The sequence below is a fragment of the Mastigoproctus giganteus genome, chromosome 12, assembly GCF_048544385.1.
Source record: "Mastigoproctus giganteus isolate SK-2022 chromosome 12, ASM4854438v1, whole genome shotgun sequence".
NCBI classification, from domain to species: Eukaryota; Metazoa; Arthropoda; class Arachnida; order Uropygi; family Thelyphonidae; genus Mastigoproctus; species Mastigoproctus giganteus.
The window spans coordinates 33,156,679-33,181,662 of NC_143586.1; the positions used below are offsets into that span (position 1 = coordinate 33,156,679).

At 36.4% G+C, this 24,984-nt stretch overlaps 1 protein-coding gene across 4 annotated transcripts in view; it reads right to left on the reverse strand.

The window, feature by feature from the left end:
- LOC150076866 (putative serine/threonine-protein kinase DDB_G0277449) overlaps positions 1 to 24,984 on the reverse strand; it is a 128,853-nt gene that overhangs the window by 20,257 nt on the left and 83,612 nt on the right. For all 4 annotated transcript variants that reach the window (XM_090386420.1, XM_090386418.1, XM_090386416.1 and 1 more), the window contains one exon: positions 12,664 to 12,817. In XM_090386420.1, the coding sequence (XP_090242546.1) occupies positions 12,664 to 12,817 (154 nt within the window). The remainder of the gene's footprint in view (positions 1 to 12,663; positions 12,818 to 24,984) is intronic.

Below are 24,984 nucleotides of genomic sequence, written 5' to 3' on the forward strand. Positions count from 1 at the left end.
TACATACATTGTTATTTCTGTCTGCGTATCAGTATTCATAAATTATTTTTTTTTTATCGGTATACTTTCTTTTGCACCAATGTGCAGCTTTGAAGACTATTCTTCGTATAAAGTTTTTCAAATTTAGTTTAAGCACTTGCACATGTAACACAGTCAAAACCTCTTTGAGTTCTAGGCACTGTGGAAAACTGTGCAATGAGTAGCCTAGAAATCGATTCTCTTTTTTCTTTTTTTGCTGAGATGAGTAAAAACAAATTACATTTCAGTCGCATTAGATTTTTTTCTTAAAAAATTGAATTCTTAAATTTTCTGTGATTAACAGAACTGAAAAGTAAATTTATCTTGAAATCTAACTTTACATTGATACCAAATGAAATATTCACTCAACTTTCATAATACTTAATTTCTCCTAGATTTTAATATCTTCTATGATTTAATAAAATAAATGAACAGCACCATGTACCTCAAAGATATGCAGTCAACATTTTTTATACATACTTTACTTATTTCCACACAGAAATAAAGAAATTTTATTTAAATAAAAATTTAAGTGCAACACATTTCTGCTGTGATTAGCAAACATTAATCTGTGTAATATACAAACATTAAGTCTTTATTTATATAACAAGATCTTCTTTAAAAAGCAATGACTTTCAAGTGCTGCACAGTGCTTAAACTGAAAACTTTCTTTTCTGTGCATCAGCCATATTGCCTGTTCATTCTTCCAATTAGTGCATTGCCATAGATAATATCTAGATATATTTTAAACCTAGATGATACAAGGTTGTTTTATAATGTTCTTTCTGGAAAAACCCTCTACTTGAGTAAATAATGACTCAATATTATTTATTCCCAATGCTCATGGAACAGAGAAACAGACTATTAGTTGTTGGGAAATCTCAAAATCTGCTCTATTTTAAAAACATTAAAGTCTTGTCTACTGAATATATAACAAATTCAAAAGGTATGGATTTAAATCTGAAAAAATCAAGTACAGCCACTCCCCGACTTATGTAATGCTCGACTTATGGAAATTCGACTTTACACAAGTTTTTGCCGGCCAGCGAAAACTGAAAAAAAAATTGTGGAAACATATTTTGCATCCATAGGAATAAAAGGAGGTATCATGAAAATATCACAATGTGAACCCAATAGCACATTGTTTTTGGAACACAAATCTAGTGGCCATTCAAGCAAGAAGTATTTATGAAGATATTAAGAATAAATATGGCAAAACCCAAGCCAAGTTTGTGGCAAGAAACAGGTGATTTAATGGGTTCAAGCATCACACTGGGTTCCAAAACATTAAAGTATGCAGTGAAGTCGCCAGTGCCAAATTTTGAGGCTGCAGAGAAATTTTGTGATGTGTTGGAAAAAACCCCTTCTAAATCTCTACAGCCCTCAAACTTCTGCAGTGGTGTGCTTATCCACTGGAGAATTAATTCTGGCAACGATGCTCAAAAAGGTAAAACTTGCTGACATTATGCCCGTCTCCTCTCTCTTTTTGTAATTTTATGATTTTTGTCATTTTTCCTGCACGAGATAAAAAAAAAAAAAAAAAAAAAAAAATTGAATAAATAATTCTATTTACATGTTCACCGAACATTTCTTTTTTGCTTTATTAAATTCAGCACGCATAGTTGCGAGTGCGGAATTTCCCTAAATAAGCATTTAGGGAAATTCCGACTTATGTAAAATTCGACCCATGTAGTGTTCCACGGAATGCAACCCTTTCATTAATCGGGGAGTGGTTGTATTTCTGAAGGTCAACTACAGACAGTTCCCGCTTTGAGTTCCCGGGTGTACAAGTTCCCCCCCCCCCCAAGTATCAAAATCAAAAATATGAACATTAATTGCAAAAAAATGAATGTTAAACATTCATAAATACTGCATTTCAAACCACTTAGCTATATGATAATGTACCCATACTTTACGATATTAATCCATTCCGGAGACGCCATCGTATCGTGAAAATATCGTAATGTGAACCCAATAATAAATTGGGTTTTTTTTTTTTTGGTAATTCATTCCATTACCTCGGAAGTTGAAAATTTCACTGTATAACTCTCTGAAAGGTCATTTTTAATAGTGTAAATTGTATTAGTTACCAATTCAAATCATTAAAATGCACTATACTTTCATCGTTATCATATGTTTCGTTATAAGAATCAATTCTGAATGCCTTTGTGATATTTTTCTAAAATACTTCTGGAGGTCACTACCATAAAACAATTTGCACTTTCCAGTTTATTGGGCTTTTCTGCTAGTGCAAGCAATTATAAACGGGTAGTAAACTTTATGTTATTGCATTTGCAAAAATACTGATAGCTGGAATTGTGGTTTTTTACGTTATTATGGTAAAAATGTTCCCCTTTACTGAAATTTTCAATCGTATAAAATACAAATAAATTTTCAGAATAATCTCTTCGTTCCTTTTTTTTTTTTTTTTTTTTTAAGCTTTGTAAACTTGTTACTCTGTGCGAATCGTGTTGGTTGCAATTTGTGCGTTCCATTAAAAAAATGCTTATGCATGCTGTTGAAATTGATAAAGAAAAGAGAAGATTATCTTGCAAACAAATGCCTCTTGAAGCATTTCTGAAGAAGACTACTCCTTGCGCAACAAACCAACGAGTGCCGAGCCAATAGTGAGTTATCAACGAGTGTGCATTTAGTTGATGAAGGATAAACATTCTTTAACATTTGTAAGCCATAAATAATTTATTATTATAATTTGTTTGGTTTTACAAGCTACATTTTCATTTCTTTGGATAAATCAATAATAGTTTAAACAAACTAATTAGCTAACTAATTTCATTGTTGAGAATGTAAGCCCTATTTTTAATTATTATGTATATGGGAAATAAATTTCCACTTTACGAGCACACGCTACGAACAAATTAACTCAAAGTCGGGAACTACCTTGTGTGCCTTAAATACTAAATTTGGCTTGCAAAATAATATTCTAGATTAGAATTCTGCATTAAAAAATAATATTCTAATCCCTCCTTCCCACACAAAGAGGAATACACCATATTTTTGGCATGTAGTTTTACATGCCAAAAATATGGTGTATTCCTCTTTGTGTGGGAAGGAGGGATACTATGCATGAGCCATAGCCTTGTACATTAAAGTCCATCATCGACTTGGACATGTGAACAAGAAATACAAATGTGCATTAGAATATTATTTTGTGGTTTTTCCCTGTCCAAACTGTACAAGTGAGTTGCAAGTACTAGATTTAGGGCTAATTCATAGTACAAGTTTTAGGCAATTAATAGTAAAAAGCTTTTTCTCAGTTTGATTATGGCAATGATTCGAATAAAATGAAGCAATCCCAGTAAAAGAATTCACTATCAAAAATTGCTTCGTAAAAGCTAAATTTATTTTTTTCAATTCTCAAATCAAATCGACACAGAACCTCATGAAAGTGCAAGAAGTACTGACTGGAATCAGCTGTAGACAAAAAAAAGCACATTTCAGATTGAGCCGATTTAGATTTCAACATAGCTGTGCTAAATGCAGACAAATAAGAGTGTTATAGCAGCACCAGGAAAAGAAGAAAGCCAAAGATGGGGAGATTATTTCTGTAGTAAAATCATATGATAGATGCATTGTTTGCTACTGAAACTCTCAAGAGCTATGTCTATTACCAATACAAAGTTTAAAAAGGCATGCTACACAAACAAAAGTGTAGGTAAGAGGAAATAGAACTTTTTTTTGTTTGTTGTTGTAAAGAATAAGTGCATGGTATTTTTTTCCCCAGAGATTCTAATTAGTCTTCATAGTGTTTTTCAGTATATTGTATTTAACTTTAAAATCTGAAAACACAAGTATTTCATTATAAGTGAATATATGATAATTCTTTTAGAAGATTTTTTTTTTAAGCTGATTATCTTTGGTGTATAAAAGAATACAAATAAAAATTCAGCTCCCCCCCCCTAATTTCCTGGAATTTGCAGGAGATTTTTGCCAGTCTTCAGAAATGCACAAATAAAGGAGTTTTAGTAGTACTCTATTAGAGATTACCACTAAGTGTTTTTCATGACAACTTCATTAAAAACAAGAAACTGATATAAAATGTGGCAACATTCAGTAAAAATAAAAAAAAAAAAAAAAAACTAGCCATTTAAAGATTATGTAGTTTTACATGCTAAAAATATGGTGTATTCCTCTTTGTGTGAGAAGGAGGGATACTATGCATGAGCCACAGCCTTGTGCATTAAAGTCCATCATCGACTTGGACATGTGAACAAGAAAATTATCATTATTTATATGTATTTCCCTTTTATTTAGTGTTGCCTTGTACATCTGTGCAACTCTGTGTGCATATCTTGATAGTCTTTTGACAATTGAAAGAATTGTCCAAATCAGTCATACTGGAAAATAAGCTCGGGACAGCTGAACCAGTATAACTAGTAGTAACTGGCCAAGTGCTGAAAGGTACTTGTTCAGTATCAATGGGTTATTGCAGGAATCCCTCCTGCAATAACCCATTTCTAAATGGGTTAGCACAACTAATTTCTAAATGTGTCTATTCCAGAGAAATCAGGGACAGGTAAGCTGCAGTGGGAGTGTACAATCTTACAGAGAAACTTCCTTACAGTCACCAAGTAAAAAGTGGTTCATTGAGTGTTATTGGCTTAAAAAGCCCCTCTAAGCTAATAAAACTGACAATGACAACTAAGCACATGAAAGCATGCAAGACTGTATTACACAGCAAATTATTCAGAAATTTTTTATTCAAATAACCCCACATTCCTATAATGAGGGATAATCAATTCATTATTGGTGATTTATGAATACTCAAACTCTTATGATTCCTAAAACAGTGAATTTAAAGAAACCCTCACAGAAAATGCAAAAACATAATTCCAGTAACTTTTTCAAACAGCAAAAGTTCAGCTGTTTGGCATTCATTAATCCAGAAAGTTCATGGACCCTGCACATCTAAAAAATAATATATTAAATATCTAGTAAAATGATTGAATAATGAAGCATTACACAAATGCATTAAATAAAAACAATACCATTTAACAAGACAACAATTTATATTAAAATATTAGCTAGAAAGATTTTTTTTATAAAGTTGGAAAATACAGTATTACTGTTTATACTATGTGAAAAGTAATCAGAGGCACTGAAAAGGAACTTGAGCAAGTTTATTTATAGTCATACACATAACCCATCCATCCATTATGGTATCAAGGGGGGGGGGGGAGTATTGGAAATTTGGTGAAAAACGTGGAATTTAGATATTTGTAGAAAACCAAAAAAGTGAAACTGTAATGTACATATTCAATTCCGACCTGATCTTGACAAATGATTTCTTCAACAATTTATGATATTAAAATTCTGTCAGTGATAAGAAGTGTTATTTTAAAATTAAGTACAGTATATACACTGTTTGTGTTAACTAAGAAATTTAACTTCACATTATAGCAATTAATTGTATAGTGTAGGTACCTGTATTACTCATGCATCTGGCACCCCCAATCCCAACAGATAAGGGATAATTGGTCTTATACTATACACCGAGTGATCACTGAATTATGACCACCTAACTAATACTTCGTAGGTCTTCCTTTTGCCCTCTGAACAGCTATCCAACGTGGCATTGATTCAACAAGATGTCTGAAGCATTCGAGAGGTATGGCCAACCAAACTGTGTGTACTGCGGCTAGCAATGCAGTTATGGAGATGATTGGTGTAATCAGATGCCCGATATGCCTTTCCATAGTGTCCCACAAGTGCCCTATGGGATTGATATCGGGGGAGTTCGGAGGCCAATAGACATGCTGGAAATCAGAACTGTGTTCCTCAAACCATTCCTACAACAAGTGCCCAACGGCTCAGCACACGATGGTGTCTTCCATTGACATCTTGGAAGACACCATTGCCATTCGGGAAAAGTGTAACATAGCAGGGTATACACAGTCAGCAAGCAGTTGACGACAGTGGAGACCACGGATACATTGTTCCACATGCCCCACACCATAAAACCATCTCCACCGGCCTGCACTTTTGATACCATGCATGATGGATCAAGAACCTCACTGTGTTGATCCAAAATCCGTACACTACCATCCATGGTGTGGAGTAATTCACGTGACTCATCTGACCAGCACACCTTCCAGTCATCTAACGTCCACCTTGCATGCTCTTTGCACCAGGCGAGTCTGTTTCGCCGATGAACCTTGATTAGGAGAGAATGCCGTAGGGGTTGTTTGTCATTTGGTTTTTTAGGAGCATTAGCAACTAAGGCCATATTGCTCCAGGGATATGCGGTGGTCATTCCCTGACCTTTCCGCATCCTCCATATTTGGTGGCTCACGGGCTCGAAACCCGGTCTAATCAAGAAGTGTGTGCTACGCACTGCTGCTCCTGCCCACCTGGCTACGGAGACGCCCGTAGGGGTTGTCTGCTGGTATAGCCTATACGTGCGAGCGTGAGATACATGGTTATGCCAGATATTGTTCCGGGTTGGCCCATATTGTACCGGGTAGTCAACTCTTCAACAGTGCTACGCCTGTTTGTCTGTACGAGTCATCGGACCCGGCGCTCACCTCTAACATCAACCTTTTGCCGACCTTTGCAGTTTTGCCGTTGGGTCATTGTTTTACCATTTTGACACCAGTCCTGGTACACTTTAACAATGGCGGCTTTTGAACACCCCCACCAGTTCAGCCATTTGGGAAATTGAGGCAACAGCTCGTTGAGCACCCACAACCTGTCCCTAATCAAAGTCCGATATATCCTTCCTTTTACCCATCACGCTCAGAATTTTACTACCTACTGAACCACTGACACCTTATCTATGCTATGTAGGTCGATTAACTCTGTACTCTCGTACCTCACATAATCAATGGGTCGCATTCAGTTTTCGTAGGGGTGGTATAATTCAGTGATCACTCAGTATATATATGTATGAGGGGCATTCAATAAATTATCTAACTAGGGTACTACCCATAGATATATTTCACTGATTCATGATTTATCATGTTCCTACATATCTCAACTTGAATCACACTAATTTTGATCCCACTATGTTTTAGGTTGTATTGTAACAGAAAGAGGAAGACACCTGTATCAAATTATGGATTTGCTGAAATTGGAGCATTATTCAGTCAAGTTTCTCACCAAACAAGGAAATGGGCCAAAGGCCATTCATGAAAGAATGGTGGCTGTGTATGGTAACAGGTATGGTACCGGGTCAAATTCTGGTCAAAACAATTCAAATAGGGTAGAGGGTCCATCGAAGATGATCCATGTCCAGGAAAGCCTGTGACAGCAACCCATTCCAGGAATGTGCCAAGCTATGGAAACGCGTGAATTACAGATGTTTAAAGGTGTCCAAATCTCTACGGAATGAGACATATCTGAGGGGTCAGTTATAGCCATCGTCCATGAACATTTGGGTGTGACTAAGGTCAGTGCAAGATGGGTTTCCAGATTTCTGACCCCTGTGCAGAAGCAATTCAGGGTGTTGCGAGGAGAATTTAGAGCTTTATGGAAGGGATCCTGAAACTTTCCATCTCCAGAATTGTTGCAAGTGATGAAACATGTGTTCATCACTGGGATCCTGAGACCAAGCAAGAATCAATGCAATGGAAGCACAAGGGTTCTCCCCCAACCAAAAAATTTCAGCTGGCAAGATCATGGCCCCCATTTTTTGGGATGCTGAGGGAATTTTGTACTTGCACAACTTGAAACACAAACGGTCACTGAGGGATCATATGCATCCCTACTGTACAATCTAAGGGATGTCAAAGGAAAAACAGAGTGTAAAATTTTCCAGAGGCGTGCTGCTTCAGGATAATGCACCAGTGCACAGGTCACATGCTGTTACTACTGCTTTGAGAGACTAACTTTACAGAACTTTCCCATCCACCTTGCAAGGCCGGATCTGGCCCCTAGTGACTATTTGTTGTTTCAACAACTCAAGAAAAACATACATGGACATCACCTTGCTGATGATAATGAACTGAAGTCTGTGTTTTTTTGCATTCTTTCATGGACAGGACAAAGAATTTTATTTGTATGGTATTTCTACATTGCCAACAAAATGGAACAAGTGTACTAAAGTTCACGGGAGTTACATTGAAAAAAAAAAAAACTTTTTGCCTCTATCTCATATCCTTCTTAGGTAGGTATGTAATTTATTGAACACTACTCATTTATTATTCAGAATGCATTAGACAATGTTTACTAGCTTTGTAATAAAGAAATATATTTTTGATTTTATTATTAGAAAGAAATTGCAGATTTTTTTTTTTTTTAAGTTAAAACAGAATCTTCATATTTGTTTTCCTTATGAACAAGGAGATTTTTCTAACATGAAACCATTAGGTAAACAATTCTCTACTTACCCAACCTTTCTTGTGGCCTTCGTCAAGAACATGAGGTGAAAATTTAAGACTGCGTTTCTGTGATTTTTACTATCACTAATAAATGTAACTTGTGACTTCCAGTGGAATTTGGGCATGAGCATTACTTGCTTCACTGATTTTGCAACTTGGGGCAGAATTTTTTTTATGAAAAAAAAATTTTCATTGGTAAACTCTCCAAAATATATTCTCATCAGCATTGTAAACTTGTTCTGCAAACATTATGCAGTATAGTGAAAAGGCTCTATAACAGTAATATTTACTACAATAATTCTTCATGCTTAAATACCTAATCCCATAGGTGTTTTTAGCATCTGTTGACTCATTTGTTGCTAGTAGTGAAATTGTAACTTTTGGAAATTTGTGAATAAAAAAAAAAAAAAAAAAAACAAAAACCTCCAAATATTGAAGTGGTACACAATCATTCTTGAAGGTATACAAAGAAGTTTCCACTAAAAGATATTCACTCAGTTTAAGCATTATATGCTTACTTGGTTTTTGGTCAGAAGATGAATGGAATAAGTGATTTTTTTTTATGTCACTAATAATATACTTATGAACATTGCATTCAACTGTCGATTTGGTTCCAGCTACCCCTGAATCAAGTCATTTTAAAGTGTCAATTCTCTAAAAGAGATTATCTTTTATGCTTCTTTTTACTACTGCTACACAACATCAATTGCCCACTTGCCAGTATACAGTTCAAGTTTCAATATTTAGGATGGAAATGAATGCTCAATTATTTATTAGCATTATGTGATTTGTCACTAGAATGTTTTTTGCCATATAATCATAATTTGGTTACCGTTTACTAGATGGCTCTATTTTTATCACTTTAATAATAGAAACAAGTCCTTTACTTTCTGCATAAATGCACAGAGGGAAGATTTAGCATTAGCATATGATGCAAGAAAGCAAGCTTATGCAGCATCATCAGCCAAAAAAAACTTCCACTTCACCTCTCTGTCTGTTCAAAATACCTGTCCAGCTAAGCCTTAAATTTATTTAGGTTATCAACTTCCACAACAAGGGATGGAAGTCTGTTCACCAACCAACTACCTGCTGACTAAAGGCATTTTTCCGCACATCTATCCTACATCTGTCTTTCCTCAATTTGAATTTACGCCCTCTCAGGTGATTATTCTGAGCATGAGGAAGAATCCCATCAGCATTGAGTATGCTCAAACTATTCCAGGCTTTATACACCTCTATCAGATCACCTCGCCGGTGCATAGTCTCCAGACACTGTAATTTGCAAAACTTAAGCCTTTCTTCGTAAGAGCTACCTTTTGTTCCATTCACTAATCTTGTTGCCCTTCCCTGTACTCATTCCAGCAGCTCTACATCCTTGAAATAAGGCCTCCAGACCTGTATACAGTACTCAAGGTGTGGCCTGGCCATTGCCTTACACAAGGGGATAATCACCTCCCTATCCTTGCTAGAAACATTCCTGTATATCATTGACAAGACACCATGAGCTACTCTTGCAGCCAGTCTGCACTGCTCAGAGAACTTCACATCTGCCTGCACAATTACCCCCAGGTCCTTTTCATTCTCTACCACTGTCAGTGTAGTACCACAGAGTTGATACGTTGCTCTGGGGTTGCTGCTTCCCATATGTAGTACTTTACATTTGTCAATGTTAAACTTCATTTGCCACCTCTCACAGCCCATCTGCTCAACCTTTCCAGATCCTGTTGCAGCAGCATAGCATCGGTAGTGTCCTTAACAACCCTGCCGACCTTTGATTCGTCTGCAAACTTGGACATTAAGCTTGATATACCATCATCAATATTATTTATAAATACAGAAAATAATGGACCCAACACTGAACCCTGAGGGACTCCACTAATAACATTAGTCCACGATGAGCAGTGTCCATTGATTACCACTCTGTCTTCTCCCCCTCAACCACACATTTATCCATAGCAGCAATTTGCCTACAATGCCACACTGTTTCAATTTGTGCAGCAGTCTTCAATGTGCAACAGTATCAGAAGCCTTTCTAAGATCCAAGTATATAATATCAAAGTTATTCCCTGCATCCAGTTCTTTTGTGACTGGATGCAGGGAATAACTTATCTTATCATAGTATCCAATCAAATTGGTCAGGCAAGACTTTCCCTTAACAAAACCATGCTGTGTCCAAGCTATAACTGAAGTCTTGTCTAGATGATCCTGTAGTGCTTCTTTAACCAGTGCCTCCATTACTTTTCCTGGAACAGAAGTTAAACTCACAGGTCTGTAATTACTTGTGTCAGCCTTTGATCCTCCTTTGTGAATGGGGTCACATTTGCACATCTCCAGTCTATGGGTACCTACCCTGAGTCCAAGGAAGCTCTCATAATTATGGCTAAGGGTTTGCTTACTTCCTTTGCTGTCTCCTTCAATATAACTGGATATATCCCATCCACCCCAGGTGCCTTTCTTGTGTTTATCTTCAACAATTTCTCCTCCACTTTACTCTCAGTTATTATAAGATTCTCTAGCTTACTGCCAGAGTTGAATACACCTCTGGCATTCCCCTCGCTGAATAACTCCTCATGTGTGAATGTCGATGCAAAATATTCATTTAGTTTGTTAGCTACCTGAGCAGGATCATCAACAGCTGAACCAATGATATCAAGTGGACCAATCTGATTCATCCCCTTCCTTCTCGAGTTTACATAAGTAAAGAACTCTTTGCTGTTATTTCTTTGCATCCTTTGCTAAGGATTTCTCGTAATCTACCTTCGCCTGCCAAACCTCCTTTGTGACTTGGTCACAGATCAACTTATATCTATCATAGGCTTCTGTGTCACATGTTAATTTATATGTATCCCATGCATTTTTCTTCCCTGCCATATGTCTCATTAGTTCATCTGACATCCATTTAGGCCTAAAAGTTGAACAATATTTCTTAGTTGGCGTGTAAAGCCTAGTAGTTTCCAAGATAAGTTCTTTGAATGCTTCCCATTTTGAATTTGCTGTTGGTAACATCATCAGTTGGTCCCACTGTATAGAATTTAAATACTGTCTCAGACCATCGTAGTTGCCTTTACAAAAGCAAAAACCCTTCCCTTTACCCCTGATGGTAGTTACCTCTTTGTGTAAATCCCACTTCAGCACACTGCGATCACTGCCACCTAGTGGTTCCTTTATCTGCAGATTCTTAATGCATGAAGGATCACTACTGATAATCAGATCAAGAGTATTACTCCCTCTAGTTGCCTCCCGAACATGGTGATGTAGAAAACAATCATCCAATAAATCCACAAAAGCCTCGCTAGTGTGTGAGTGACCAACCCACAAATTCCAGTCAATATCTGGGAAATTAAAATCCTCCATAAGACTCTCTGATTTACTGGCCCACTATTTCCATGTAGAGTTTCTTATTATACTCATCAGAGTCATTAGGCCTATAGCACACTCGTACTCTCAATTTTGATCTCCCAATGCTTATGTCACACCAAACTGACTCAACACTGCACTGTCCAGCGATGTCAACTGGCTTCACTTCCTTGGATTTTGTGTATTTCTTAACTAATAGCATAACCCCTCCTCCCTTCCTATCTGTACTCCCCAAATTCTAGTTCTGCATTCCTTATATCTGTGTGACTGGTGATTTGAATGGTGTTGGTAAGTTGTAGTTATTCCATTTGCTATTTTATCTTGATTTTTGTAAAAAACCATAGATAGTAATAATTCAGAAATGGTAAACTCTCCAAAATAATACAAAAAATTAGTATTAGTGACTCAGTATTTGTATTAAGTTCTCTGGATCAAAAAATTAAATATAAAAGTTTTTATTAGTTCACAGCAGATCATTTTTTTTCCCATTATCATCATTTATCAATTTTTTTTTCTTCATATTATAGATAATTGTATGAAACTATTTTTCCATTTTCCTATGGGAAATAGAAATTTATTATGGTAGGGGCAAAGACAATGTTTAGAAAGACTAAAAAGCAGATGTTTTCTTGAAAAAATCCAACTGTCAAGAGATTAAAACTACATATGTATGTATGTGCTGTAACTCAGTTACACAACTCACAGAAAAAGAGACTTAATACAATTATTAATTGCTTACTCTTCCACTGAGCAAAGAGTGAGTGGTTAAAGAGTATAAAAGACTACATTCTTTTTATACTATAAACGATCTATAACATTCTCAGTTCTGCAATATTCATATTCTATCAACACCAAGAATTAATATATATATATATATATATATATATTTTTTTTTTTTTTTTAATTACAAACAAACTACAAAACCTTGAAACAGTAACAAACTACAAACCTTGAAAAATATATGTTTTGCAATTTGAAGCCTAGATATTGTTGTTCCACTAGTTAAACGGTTTTGTGGATTCCTATTCAGAAGTCCTCTTATAAGGCGGGCTGCATCTCGGGGAACTGTACTTGGAATTCTTGGTGCTCTTCCCAATATCCTCCTAGAATAATAAAATGATATTTAATTGGTAAGGAAATCAATATGATACAGAATACTAAATAAAAGCATTGAAAAAAAAATTATGCAGTTTAACAAAAGGGAAGGTTTCAACCACTTTAAGCATAATTAAAACTTCTTACAACTTTTTTTTTTTCAACAACACACATTCTCCTTCTATGTACTTAACACCTTAAATGTTTGATTTTATCACTCCTATTTCTACCTTACTTGAAATTTTGAATGAAATTTCATGTAAGTTTTGAATGACAACTGGGCAAATAATTTTCTTGGAACAGTGGTAGTCAATTAATGTGCAGATATCCACCCCCTCCCACACATTTACTAGTTGTAGCAGAAAAGCTGTTTGAGAGCCTCTTACACTGCCATGAACATAGAGGAGTGATGTTTTACAGTCATATTTTGGACAGGAATGTTTGTTTAGAATGGAGAGCACATTTGGGTAATATTTTGTTTTATTTTTTATCCACCTGCATTCTTTATTTCATGATTTCAGGGACAACATTCACAGATTATTTTGCTATTCAGCAACACCACTTACAACATGCATCATCAACACGGTTTCACATAAAACTTTATATGATTAAACACTACTGCAAACCATTTATGCTACTGAAAAACTGGATCATTCTCATGATAACAGATATCTGAATACTTTTAGCAGAGTGGTGTTGCTGTATTTATTTCATGGTTCATATAAGTAGAAAAGATACAAAATAATGAAGGAAATCTTCAAAATAGGCCTCTGGGGTTGGGAATATTCATAATAACTGTACAATCCTACACCAACCATTATTAAATAAATTAGCTTTGTGTTGTATTAAAATAATAATGATACAAATAAAATGAAATAAATAGTGATAATTACAGTGAATAAAACTGATAAAAAAAAAAGATAACTGTCTGTACCATACAATATGGAATTTTTAAAATACAATAAAATAAATCACAATAAACAATGTAGATAAAACACAGGATGATAAACCGCTAAAATACCAAAGCTTTCAGAGACATCCGCCTGCTTTCAACAGTGAAGCTTATCGTACTGCACATCCTTAAATTTCAGCAGGCTCACGGTTCACAGCGCCATGAAGCTGCTTTTACAGCAGCGTAATGAAGGAAATAGACCCTAAAGACATGGTCTAAGAACAAGCAGCAAGGTCAGATTAGGAATTTCAAACTGGCGACTTGCAAATGGCCCTCAGACATTTGTGACATGCATCCCCCCCCCCCAAGTGTTATCGGCTTTCATAGTGTTAAACCTATATGAAAATAATGGTAATATACTAATAAAATTTAAACAAAATTTATAGCTTTTTCTAATCTTCAATGTATAGCTTGCAAATAAATGCTCAATTATTGGCATTAACTGATCACATATTTCTGTGCAAGTATGAAACATGAAAATATTTAATATATTTCTCTTAATAATGTTACTGACGTGCATTTGTACAGTCCACAAATTTCTAAAACTGTTTGGGTGGCCTAGGAGCACCTGATTTGACACCACTGGTCTAGATCAGTGGTCGTCAACCTGGTCCCTACTGCCCACTGGTGGGCAATTCAAGCTTTCCTGGTGGTGGGGGTTTTTGTGTCTGTTATAAATTTTTGTTCCTCCATATATCGAATACATTGCTAACAACTTGGCAAGTTTGACTTTTTAAAATATGCTTTTGCAATTTACTTTTGAATTCCACCTCTAAACTTTGAATATAGATAATTCACCGGACACTCTTCGAAGTATACTCTTGGTTGGTTGGTTGTTGGGTTTTATTGACGCGTTAGCAACTAAGGCTATAATGCACCATATACTCATGGACAAGGGGCTAAATTGAGTTACTGCGGCACCGGTGGGCGGTAGGAATTAAAAGGTTGACGACCCGTGGTCTAGATGATTACCAATCTTGTGTAAGCAGATAGTTATATTCCAATTATTCTCGAAATGGAACCTAAATGAAAGCAGCTTTCTGTTATCCAAATTGGATCAAGAAAAGGTGAGAGTTGATGTTTAGTGGAAAAAAAGCTACCATAACAATACAAAACAATGAAATGTTATTCACTTATCAGATTAATATTTGGATATATAGTAGTAAGTGTGGCATTAATCACTGTTTGCTGCCAACTCAAACAGTGATTCATACCACAATTACAGAATTTTATCTGGCACACAATTCTCTTTTTGGAAGCAAAATGCATCAGCATCTGCTGACAACTAAGTTCCATTGATACTCTGTTTCCAAGTTCTCAATCAGTTAGTAAAAGCAACAACTGATTTTCATAACATTAGAGAATAAGCATTGTTTATGAAAATCAATTATAAAAAGTCTATGCGTTAGTTGTCTGTTGTGCATGTTTGAGCCCAGTTGATGATCAGGATAATTATTTATTAAGATTGATTTATTGTGTAAACCCATGATAAAAAAGTTCATGTGTTGCTTGCCAGTTGCCTGCTGTGCACGTTTGGGGCTGGTTATGCTTTATTATTTTTATTTGTATTGAGTGATTTACTGGCAATCAATTCAGGGCTACGTGAATTCAAACTTTTTTGTTAACGTGTGTGAACAGTACACCAAAATCACAATGATCTAACACTAACTTAACATGTTAAATGTGCCTATTATCACTATTTTGGATGACATATGGCAGATAAGACATAAATTAGGCACTCCATGTAGAATGCATATCATGCTACATAAACGTCATTGCGTGGATGAAAAGAACATGTCATTTGCTGTTTCCAATGGTATAGCACAAAACAACCAGCCACAAATGAAGATTGCTATTCCTGTCTTAAAAAGTATTTTTTTTAAGACAGGAATTTTCCACTAATGCTGTAAAATAAAATGCAACTACATCCCCAAGTGGGTATATACCCACTTGGGGATGTAATTGCATTTCATTCTGAAGAACATAGCAGGTAGTTGCACATATCTGCTATGTTCTTTCATTCTGATACATGTACCTTTTTCCACATTGGCATTTGATCTAAAACACTGTTTCTTCCTAAAATTCAGACATGGGGGAGAATTTGTTGAGTATCTCCTTTAAATTTTCTGGATCCTGTGTGATGTGCACCGCTTTGGTGTTTTCTTATTAACCTACTGATTACTATCTTACCTATGATCTGAGTGGTATAAGGGCATTATTACAGGTTTTCTGTGGCACCAGAATGTGCAATAGTGGTGTGAGGGGGGGGGAGATTTATCTATGTATCATTCTCAAAATTTTATCCTACACCTGGTGGCAACTGTGGGTTGTCCTGAGGTTCACTTTTTAGATTCCAGGAGCAAATGGAATTAAGATCAAGAATACAGACAGTTTCTGGTCTTCCAAAAAACTTGAGGCAAAAGAAATATTTTCATTGATCTTTTCAGGAATGGAGTAGTCTAAACCTCCTCTCTGTGGTTTCAGATGATGTGCACAACTCACAAAGCAGATCCACAGTTAAACATGTGAGCAAAGAGGGCTGCTAACTGTTATCATGAAAACTCCTTCTGGGGGCATTTTTTTTTTTTTTTTTTTTTTGGTAGTTGTTGGCGTATCGGCTTCTGTGGCCATAATGCACCTCCCAAGGTTTTTGCAGTACTTTGATCCAAGCCCGAGCCAGGATTCGAACCCGCAACCTTTGGGTTGCCAGGCAGGCACTTTACCCACCCGGCTAGCCCAGTCGGCTCCGGGAGCATGGAAGAAGTTTCATGATAACCCATGATACAGGAACATAGCAGTAATTGTAACTGCTGAGTCTATAAAAGACTAAGTTTAATTTTTCATCTCAAACAAAAGAACACATACACCAAAACATAAGTTATCATTTCGTGTCAGTGTTAATTCCCTGTAAAATTAAACAGTATTTTAATGCAGAGAAGTGTCCCTGTTACAAAAGTTGTAAACTCCATTGTCTATGGTGGTGTTTGCAATTTACAGAATATAAACAAATATTTATGGATTATAAATAACTCTTGTCCAAACACATTAAATTTTACTGGGGAAAAAAAAAAAAAAAAAAACACCACTAATTAATAGAAAAGCAAATTAATAAATTTTCATTTAATTTAATTTTAAATATTAAATTTAAAACTACCAGAATATTTGGAATTCATATATCTGTGGATATTAAAGCACCTTAGTCTTCATAAATAAATGACTCAACATGAAATATTTAACTATTTTTCTGAAATTTTCAAATATTACATTGTCTTTATCAAAGAAAAGAGAATCCAATTACCAAAAGTTTTTTTGTTTTTATTACCAAAAGAGCCACTTATTTGTAAAATTCTATTAATTTTACATAATTCTCAATCTGGTAATACTAATACAGTGGATTCTGGCGATTCGGACCACCGGTTAATCGGGGCAAATCTTAAAAAAACAGAACCCAATCGAGAAAATACATAGGTTTTACTTCGCTTAATTGGGACAACATGTTGCTTAATTGGGGCAAGAGACTGCAGCACTGGAGATTACCCTACAATTGTCTGTGACATTACCACGTAGTTCGGTCGGATTTCTGGAGCTCACAACCATAAAACAATTAGCAGTCACCTGTTTATTGGGCTTTTCTGTTAGTGCAATTTATCATAAACGGGTGGTAAACTCGATCTTACTGAATTTGCGATAATACCGACAGCTGGAATTATGTGGTGAAATATTATTATGGTGAAATGTGTTTACACTTCCATGGAATCTTCAATCATATAAAAAAATTAATTTTCAGAATTTTCTCTTCATTCCTATTTTTAAAACTTCGTAACTTGTTACTGTTCTCACTTGCACATATTGTGTTACTTGCAATTTGTGTGTGCCGTGTTCTTTGTTATTGATTGCGTATCTTTTTACCTGTTTTAAATTTTAACCCCCACCCACAACAAATGTCAGTGAACAGAAATGTCAACTAGTTAGTATGTACATATTAAAGTATGTATTAATTATTCCAATTATCACATATCATTTAATTTTTTAATTGGTAAGGTAATAATGGGTAAATTTGTGCTTAATATATATCTTTACTATGGATAATGTGGATAATATTCCTATTTTCGCTCATTAGAATTTCTGTTTAATAGAACTAAAATTCAATTCACAAACGTGATCACAATGACCAGGGCTTACTACACATTGTATAGTGAACAGTACTTTACTATGGTGAGTCCATCGTAACGTGATTTGATTATACAGTGAACCAATTGTAAAATGGACCAAGGTCCATTATATTTTTTAACTATTTATGTGAAACATCAGATAATTGGGGCAGCCGCTTAATCAGGCCAAAATGCACTAGTTCCGATGTGTCCCAAATAACTGGAATCGACTGTATTATTTCAGATTTAAATACCAAATTATATCACCTAATGTAAGTATTTTTATATATATATATAAGATCTATGCAAAATTACATTATATGCTAGCAGCAAGTAGCAGCACATTGTTCACTAGCATTTTTGCTTGGTTTCAGTGATAAGAGGCTGCAAAGAAGCACTGCTGTGAGGTTGACATATGAGGTAGTCTTGCTGCAGTTGCCTTTGACCAGTTCAGAGATTTTGGTACAAGTGTTCATATATAATTTATATGCTGCATGTTTCTGCTAAGAAGTGTAATGAGGAATTTAGAAAGTCTGGTATTTGCATTCCAAGCAGAATACGATTCATAACTGAAGCAGTCCTATAAAAGAATGGTAGTGGTCTTTGCAACCACAAGATCCCATAACAACGGTTAATCATTTTTAAAATATTGCTTCAGACACTTTCAGGTGATGCATGGTTTTATTTGAACAGACAAGTGAACAGCCAAAATAATGCGGTTTAAAAAAAAAAAAACAGCATCTTGTGCACTTAGTTTCTCTCCATGATGTAAAAGTGGGTGTTAGCGCATTTTGAGTGTAAGGAAGATTAGTGGATCTGTGTTCTTTAGTGAGACAATTAACTCAGAGTATGAAACAATTACAACCATTTGTCAGAGAAATAACAGGGGGGAAAATTCTGTGGATTTCCAACAAGATTCTGTCATCAAATATACCTCCTGCAATCAATGCAGACAACTGAGAAGCATATTTGCAATAAGATAACAAATCATGGTTTATGAACACCTTATTCCCCACACAACTCCCTGTGAATACACACACACACACACACACACACACACACACACACACACAGTGATTCACTACCACTGCGACAAACTTGCAGGAGGTGTAGGGGGCACAAAGACAAATCGGAATCACATAGCATTGCAAGGTCCGAAATGCCTTCGTCATGCAGTAAAGGACGTTGAACGGGAGGTCGCGTGAACAGCGATCCCGCTTGAAGTCAGCATTTGCAAACCGTTTCGTTGGAGAAACCAAGTAGCAAAAGTCCTCCAGAATGGATAATCTGCAGGCTCCAATGATTGGAGCACGTTGCAGATGGTATGAACTCATTTGGTTTGTTGACAGTATCCTCCATACAGTGGATTGGGAAATACCCAATTGTTCGCCTATCGCTCGAGTACTCGTACTGCCTTCTGCAAGACGTAGGACATTCTCCGCCGTCCTCGTCTTTCGCTCCCGATTCATGGTACCTCTTGTGAAACATCCAGTCTCACGTAACCTTCTGTGCACACGTGTGAAAATCGTATGATGAGAAGCATGTCTGTGCGGGAAACGTTCCTGGTACAAGCGCAGAGTGGCGCGCCCGTTACAGTCCACAGCTCCATACTCAAGGTGCATGTCGGCCAGTTCAACGCTTGAATACCCGTCCATCCTACTGCTTCGGGAACCAGTTTGCAAATGCTGACTTCCAGAGGGATGGCTGTTCACATGACCTCCCGCGTTCAACGTCCTCTTTTTTTTTTTTTTTTTTTTTTTTTTGGTAGTTGTTAGCGCATCGGCTTCTGTGGCCATAATGCACCTCCCAAGGTTTTTGCAGTACTTTGATCCAAGCCCGAAGCGGGATTCAAACCCGCGACCTTTGAGTTGCCAGGCAGGAACTTTACCTACCCAGCTAGCCCAGTCGGCTCAACGTCCTCTATCGCATGATGAAGGCATTTCGGACCCTGCAATGCTATGTGATTCCGATCAGTCTTTGTGGCCCCTACATCTCTTGCAAGTTTGTCGCACTGGTAGTGAATCACCCTGTACACACACACACACACACCTCCGTAGCCAGGTGGGAAAGAGCAGCAGTGCGTAGCACACGCTTCTTGATTACACCGGGGTTCGAGCCCGTCACCACCAAATACGGAGGATGCGTAAAGGTCAGGGAATGACCACCGCATATCCCGGAGAAATATGGCCTTAGTTGCTAATGCTCCTGAAAACCAAATAACAACAACAACAACACACACACACACACAGTGTCTCAAAAATATTGGTACAAACGTTTAGGGGAAGTAGGTAACATCTAAAGGAATGTGAATTGCATAGGAACCCACACGAAAACGTCACCATAAGTCGGTAGATGGTGCGGTAGTAGCCGCATGAAGAGCATGCATCGATATACAAACTGTGAGCTGGCAGACATGCACCTAGTGCATGGATTAGCAGAGGGCAATGGACGAGCTGCTCAACAAATTTATGGAGAACGCTTCCCAGACAGACATGTACTGGACCACCATTTGTTTGCACGTGTGCATCAAAATTTGTGCGATTATGGGTCATTTAGAGGTGGTAACAGGAGTAGTGCGGACAGACCACGTTAGACGCGAACTCCCGCCATGGAAGAAAGTGTGTTGAATGCCGTCCAGAATAATCCTGCTACCAGCACATGTGCCGTTGCCTCTGCCTTAGGAGTGTCTTGTTGCAGTGTACAGCGTGTCTGGCACGACGATTCCTTACACCTCTTTCACATCCAAAGGGTTCAGTTACTGCTCCCCCAAGATCATCCTGCATGTGTGGCTTTTGCGCAGTGGTTTCTCCAAGAAAGTGTTCAAGACTTGAATTTTCCAGCCTATGTTTTGTTCACGGATGAGGCTTATTTCACTCAGGAAGGCTTTATTCAATCAGCACAATGCTCATGTGTGGGCTCACGACAACCCACACTGTGTGTGCCCCCATGCGACACAACATCGCTTCACAATAAATGTGTGGGCAGGTATGGTCAGCGACTGCTTAGTTGGCCCATACCTGTTACCATCCTGCATGAACTCTGCTAAATATCGGATCTTTCTTGAACAAGTTCTACCAGGGTTACTTGATGATGTTCCAGCAAATGTGAGACGCAAAATTTGGTTTCAACATGATGGGGTGACTGCCCATTATGGACTGTGTGTTCGTGATCATTTGAACAGGCATTTTGGGCATAGATGGATTGGTCGTGGTGGACCCGTTACCTACCCCCCCCCCATGCTCACCTGATTTATCGAGCCTTGATTCCTTTTTGTGGGGGACCCTCAAATCTATCGTGTATGAATCGCCTGTGGAGACTGAAATGGATCTCGTGGCAAGACTCTTCTGCGCTGCTGCTACTACTGTCAAAGAAACTCCAGGTATGTTCAACAGTGTCCGCCAATTTATGCTGCGTCGGTGTCACGCATGCATTGCATCTCATGGTGGAACCTTCGAGCATCTGTTGTAACATCACGAAATGCATCCATCTCTTACTCCATTGTTAATATTATGTCAAATAAATGTTTGACACTAATTTGTCTTGTGTCATTTCTGCTTCTTGCGCCTCTGCTACTACTTTCCCCGTGACGTTTCCGGTTATGGGTTCCTCTGCAATTCACATTCCTTTAGATGTTACTTACCTCCCCTAAACGTTTGTACCAATATTTTTGAGACACCATATATATATTTTTTTTTTATTTTTTTTTTTTTTTGTGAGGTTATTTAAAGAAAAGCATATATAGAATGAAACCTCACACAGAAAAAAAAAAAAAAAAAAATCAGAGAAAACATTAAAATTCAAGAGGTTAACATATCCATGAAACAACTTCACTGTGCAAGCTAGAATCTTTTCAGAAAGTGTATGCATTGCATTAGAGCTGACAGTATCTCCTTTAATGAAGCTAAATAAGCATTGATTGTATTGATATATAACTACAATAAAATAATAAATAATGAAGGTAAAAGGCACTATTTTTGCTTAAAGTAGCAATATATTTCAGCACACATACTATCAGCACAGTCTCTTCACACAATCCTAAAGTCTTGCACAAAATCTGTTATGGCCGACTAGGTGTTGCAATCATTATAGGATTACATTCAAGAATTAAAATGACCAAAAAATAAATAAAGAAAATAAAAAGCTTTTGGAAGTGTGTTAGAAATAACGTTGCAAATTTTTGCCAAAATTATTTCCTATTCAAAAGTGCACCTTCCTAAAATGAGAGTACTGATGTTCAAAGCCAATTTTTTGCTGAAAAGTTAAACCCTTCATAAGATTCAAATTTGTATGAAGGTCCTCTTCAAGTGCCTTTGTAAATAAATTATTGGGCAGATTGGAACTGTAGGGAGAGGAATAGATGCCTACTGTAAGTCATTTTCTCTTCTGCTGAAAGGTACAGAGACATGAATCTGTTGAAATTGAAATTCATTTTTTCTACTAAAAGTTAAGTCTCACATTCCATCAACAAACCATTTAGAATAAGTCACGTGAAACATCCAGATCTAATCTCTTGTTAGAAGGCCTCAAAAAGGCTTCTGAAAGTTAATCTATTGCAATTCTCTTTTTTGATAATTCTTCATTTCCCTTGTGAATAGCTTTGGTACCCATCTACTAAATGTTTTTCTGTAACCACATTCTTGGAATAAATCATTAGACTTCCTTTTGAACAATGTAAATTTAGTTCAGCCATTAACTGATAAGTTCCAAATTTTGTTCACTGCAGAGTGACCTCTATCTTTGCTTTCTCCATTTCTAGGCTCATCAGTCAAAGTCTTTTCAATCATTTTAGACACTTCCAACATTACTTATATAAACGGATTTCTTCATAAAGCTTACTTAGCTGTTTTTGAATATTCAAAGTACATGAAATTATAAAGTATCTAATGCAAAAAAAGATAATTGATAACCAACCACTTTCAGAAATAAACTATTTTTATATATTATAGTTTAATCCTTTCAGGAATAAGTTCCCTGAATACTTGTGTGTGTGTGTGTGTGTGTGTGTGTGTGTGTGTGTGTGTGTGTGTGCGCGCGCGCACACACACACTGAGAGTTCCACAAGCACTGGCTCTTTGGAGATAGTATTTTCAAGCAACAAAAACTATGCTTTTAAATAATAATTTGTACTTACAGTGAAACTCTCCCTTAACAGACACCTCTCTAAAAAGAGACTCAAGCTTGGGTCCTGGCCAGAAGCATTAGAACTTACATGTTAGGCAACTTTTCCAAAACAGACACTTTAATGGGTGTCCTTTTGGTATTTTCAATCTTCCCAGATGGGATACTTTCAAGGGTAATTGACACATCTGTATTTTTGTTGGCCAATGGGCATTTTCAAACTAAGGGCAAGGTCATTACAGTAATAAGACTAATGATAGCAATGGATTACTCATGAAGCAGATGGCACAATATGTCATTAATACGTTCACTGTTGTTGGTAAGGAATGTTTACAAACTTATTTTAGCTATCTGATGCAGTTTCACTGTTGCACATTTTGCTTAACAAGGCAATAAAGTTGCCAAACTGAAAGATGTTGCTTTCAAAAAAAAAAAAAAAAACACTTTATACAGGATTTAGCTTGTGATATGCACATACAAAAAAATCTATTGACAAACTGCAGGGATAATTTTAACAAGTAGTCCATGAGGATTTTCTGCATTCATGAATACAGTGAATATACAAACCTTCTTTACAAAACTAAAATATTGTGTGAATAAGGTAATTGACACAAATTGAAACAACTTCCAGGTGACAGAGGATTTCTTAAGTTTTTATTTACCAACTGGAAAGTTTGGGCTCTACAATGAATGGCAGCACAATCAGGAAAACTGCAGAATTTAACAACTCCAAGAAGGTGAGAGTGTACTTTAGTTCAATAAGCTGCAGTCTGTCATTGCTGTTACATGTATATTTCAAACAGTTTAAAATGAAGCCACCCAGTATACAATACTGTTATACAATGATAGGGAAAATTCATAAAGGATGCCTATCTGTACAATCATCCTGTCTAAGGTGGAGGCTGAACAAAAGTCAGTGAAGACAAAGCAGAGCTGGTTTGAGGAAGTTTTATGCAAAGTCCACACGATGTGCCACTTGTGAGCTTAACATGCCAGAGTCAAGTGGGCAACATCTTTTATCACCATCTGAAAATGAAACCACAGAAGTTACAGCTGCTGATTGACAACAAAACCAAGAGGATAGTTTTGTTGGTAAATTTCTCCACAATTCGTTTTGCAATTATGTTGCCATCTACTGTAGCAGGCACATTTTCTGATTGCCAAATAAAAACTTGAATATATCCTCTGTCATTTGGAAATGGTTTAAGATTTGTACCATGGACCCTATTCCAGCAATAACATTTTAATGTAAAGGAGATTTGTCAATAACCTGTACATCTGACAGAAATGCTCTGATGCTTGACAGTACTTTTATAACTGTTTTAGCAACAGTGATATCTAGCTTTTATTGAAGGATGATATCTACATGGAAGGGAAAAATCTTCATATGCAATTTCCTATGTATTATATAGATTATGTGCTTTTTAAGAAATAATTTCTTTCTGTTTGAAGCAGGGCTGTATGCATAAATTTAAAAGGGGAGAGTTTTTGACTTTTTGATGGAGGAGATGTATACCTTATTAGCAAACTTTTACTAAAAGTTAATTAACTCACATCTGACCCATCTATATTAGGTTCACTATATTTTTCTTTTGTTATAGAGTGAAATTGTTAAAAATCAAATTGCACTTAAAAAATAAAAAAAAAACCCCAGAGCAAAAGTTAGAGATTCTAAAGAAAATTGATTTGCTGACTCTGAAAACACCATTTATGTCTCTATCATAACTTGAAAACATATTACAACATTTTCAATACACTGATTTTAGTTCCTGCTTCAAATAACTTTCACCATTGTAACCTAGACACAGAGAATTCTCTGCTTGCTCTACAGATAAGTTTAAATCACAGACCAAATCACTGAACTCTTCTTGCTTAATTAAGTGTGGCACTTTATAATTTTATGGTCAGTAGTCCAAATCAGTTGAAGTGGACAGTCTAGCAAAGTTTGATACAG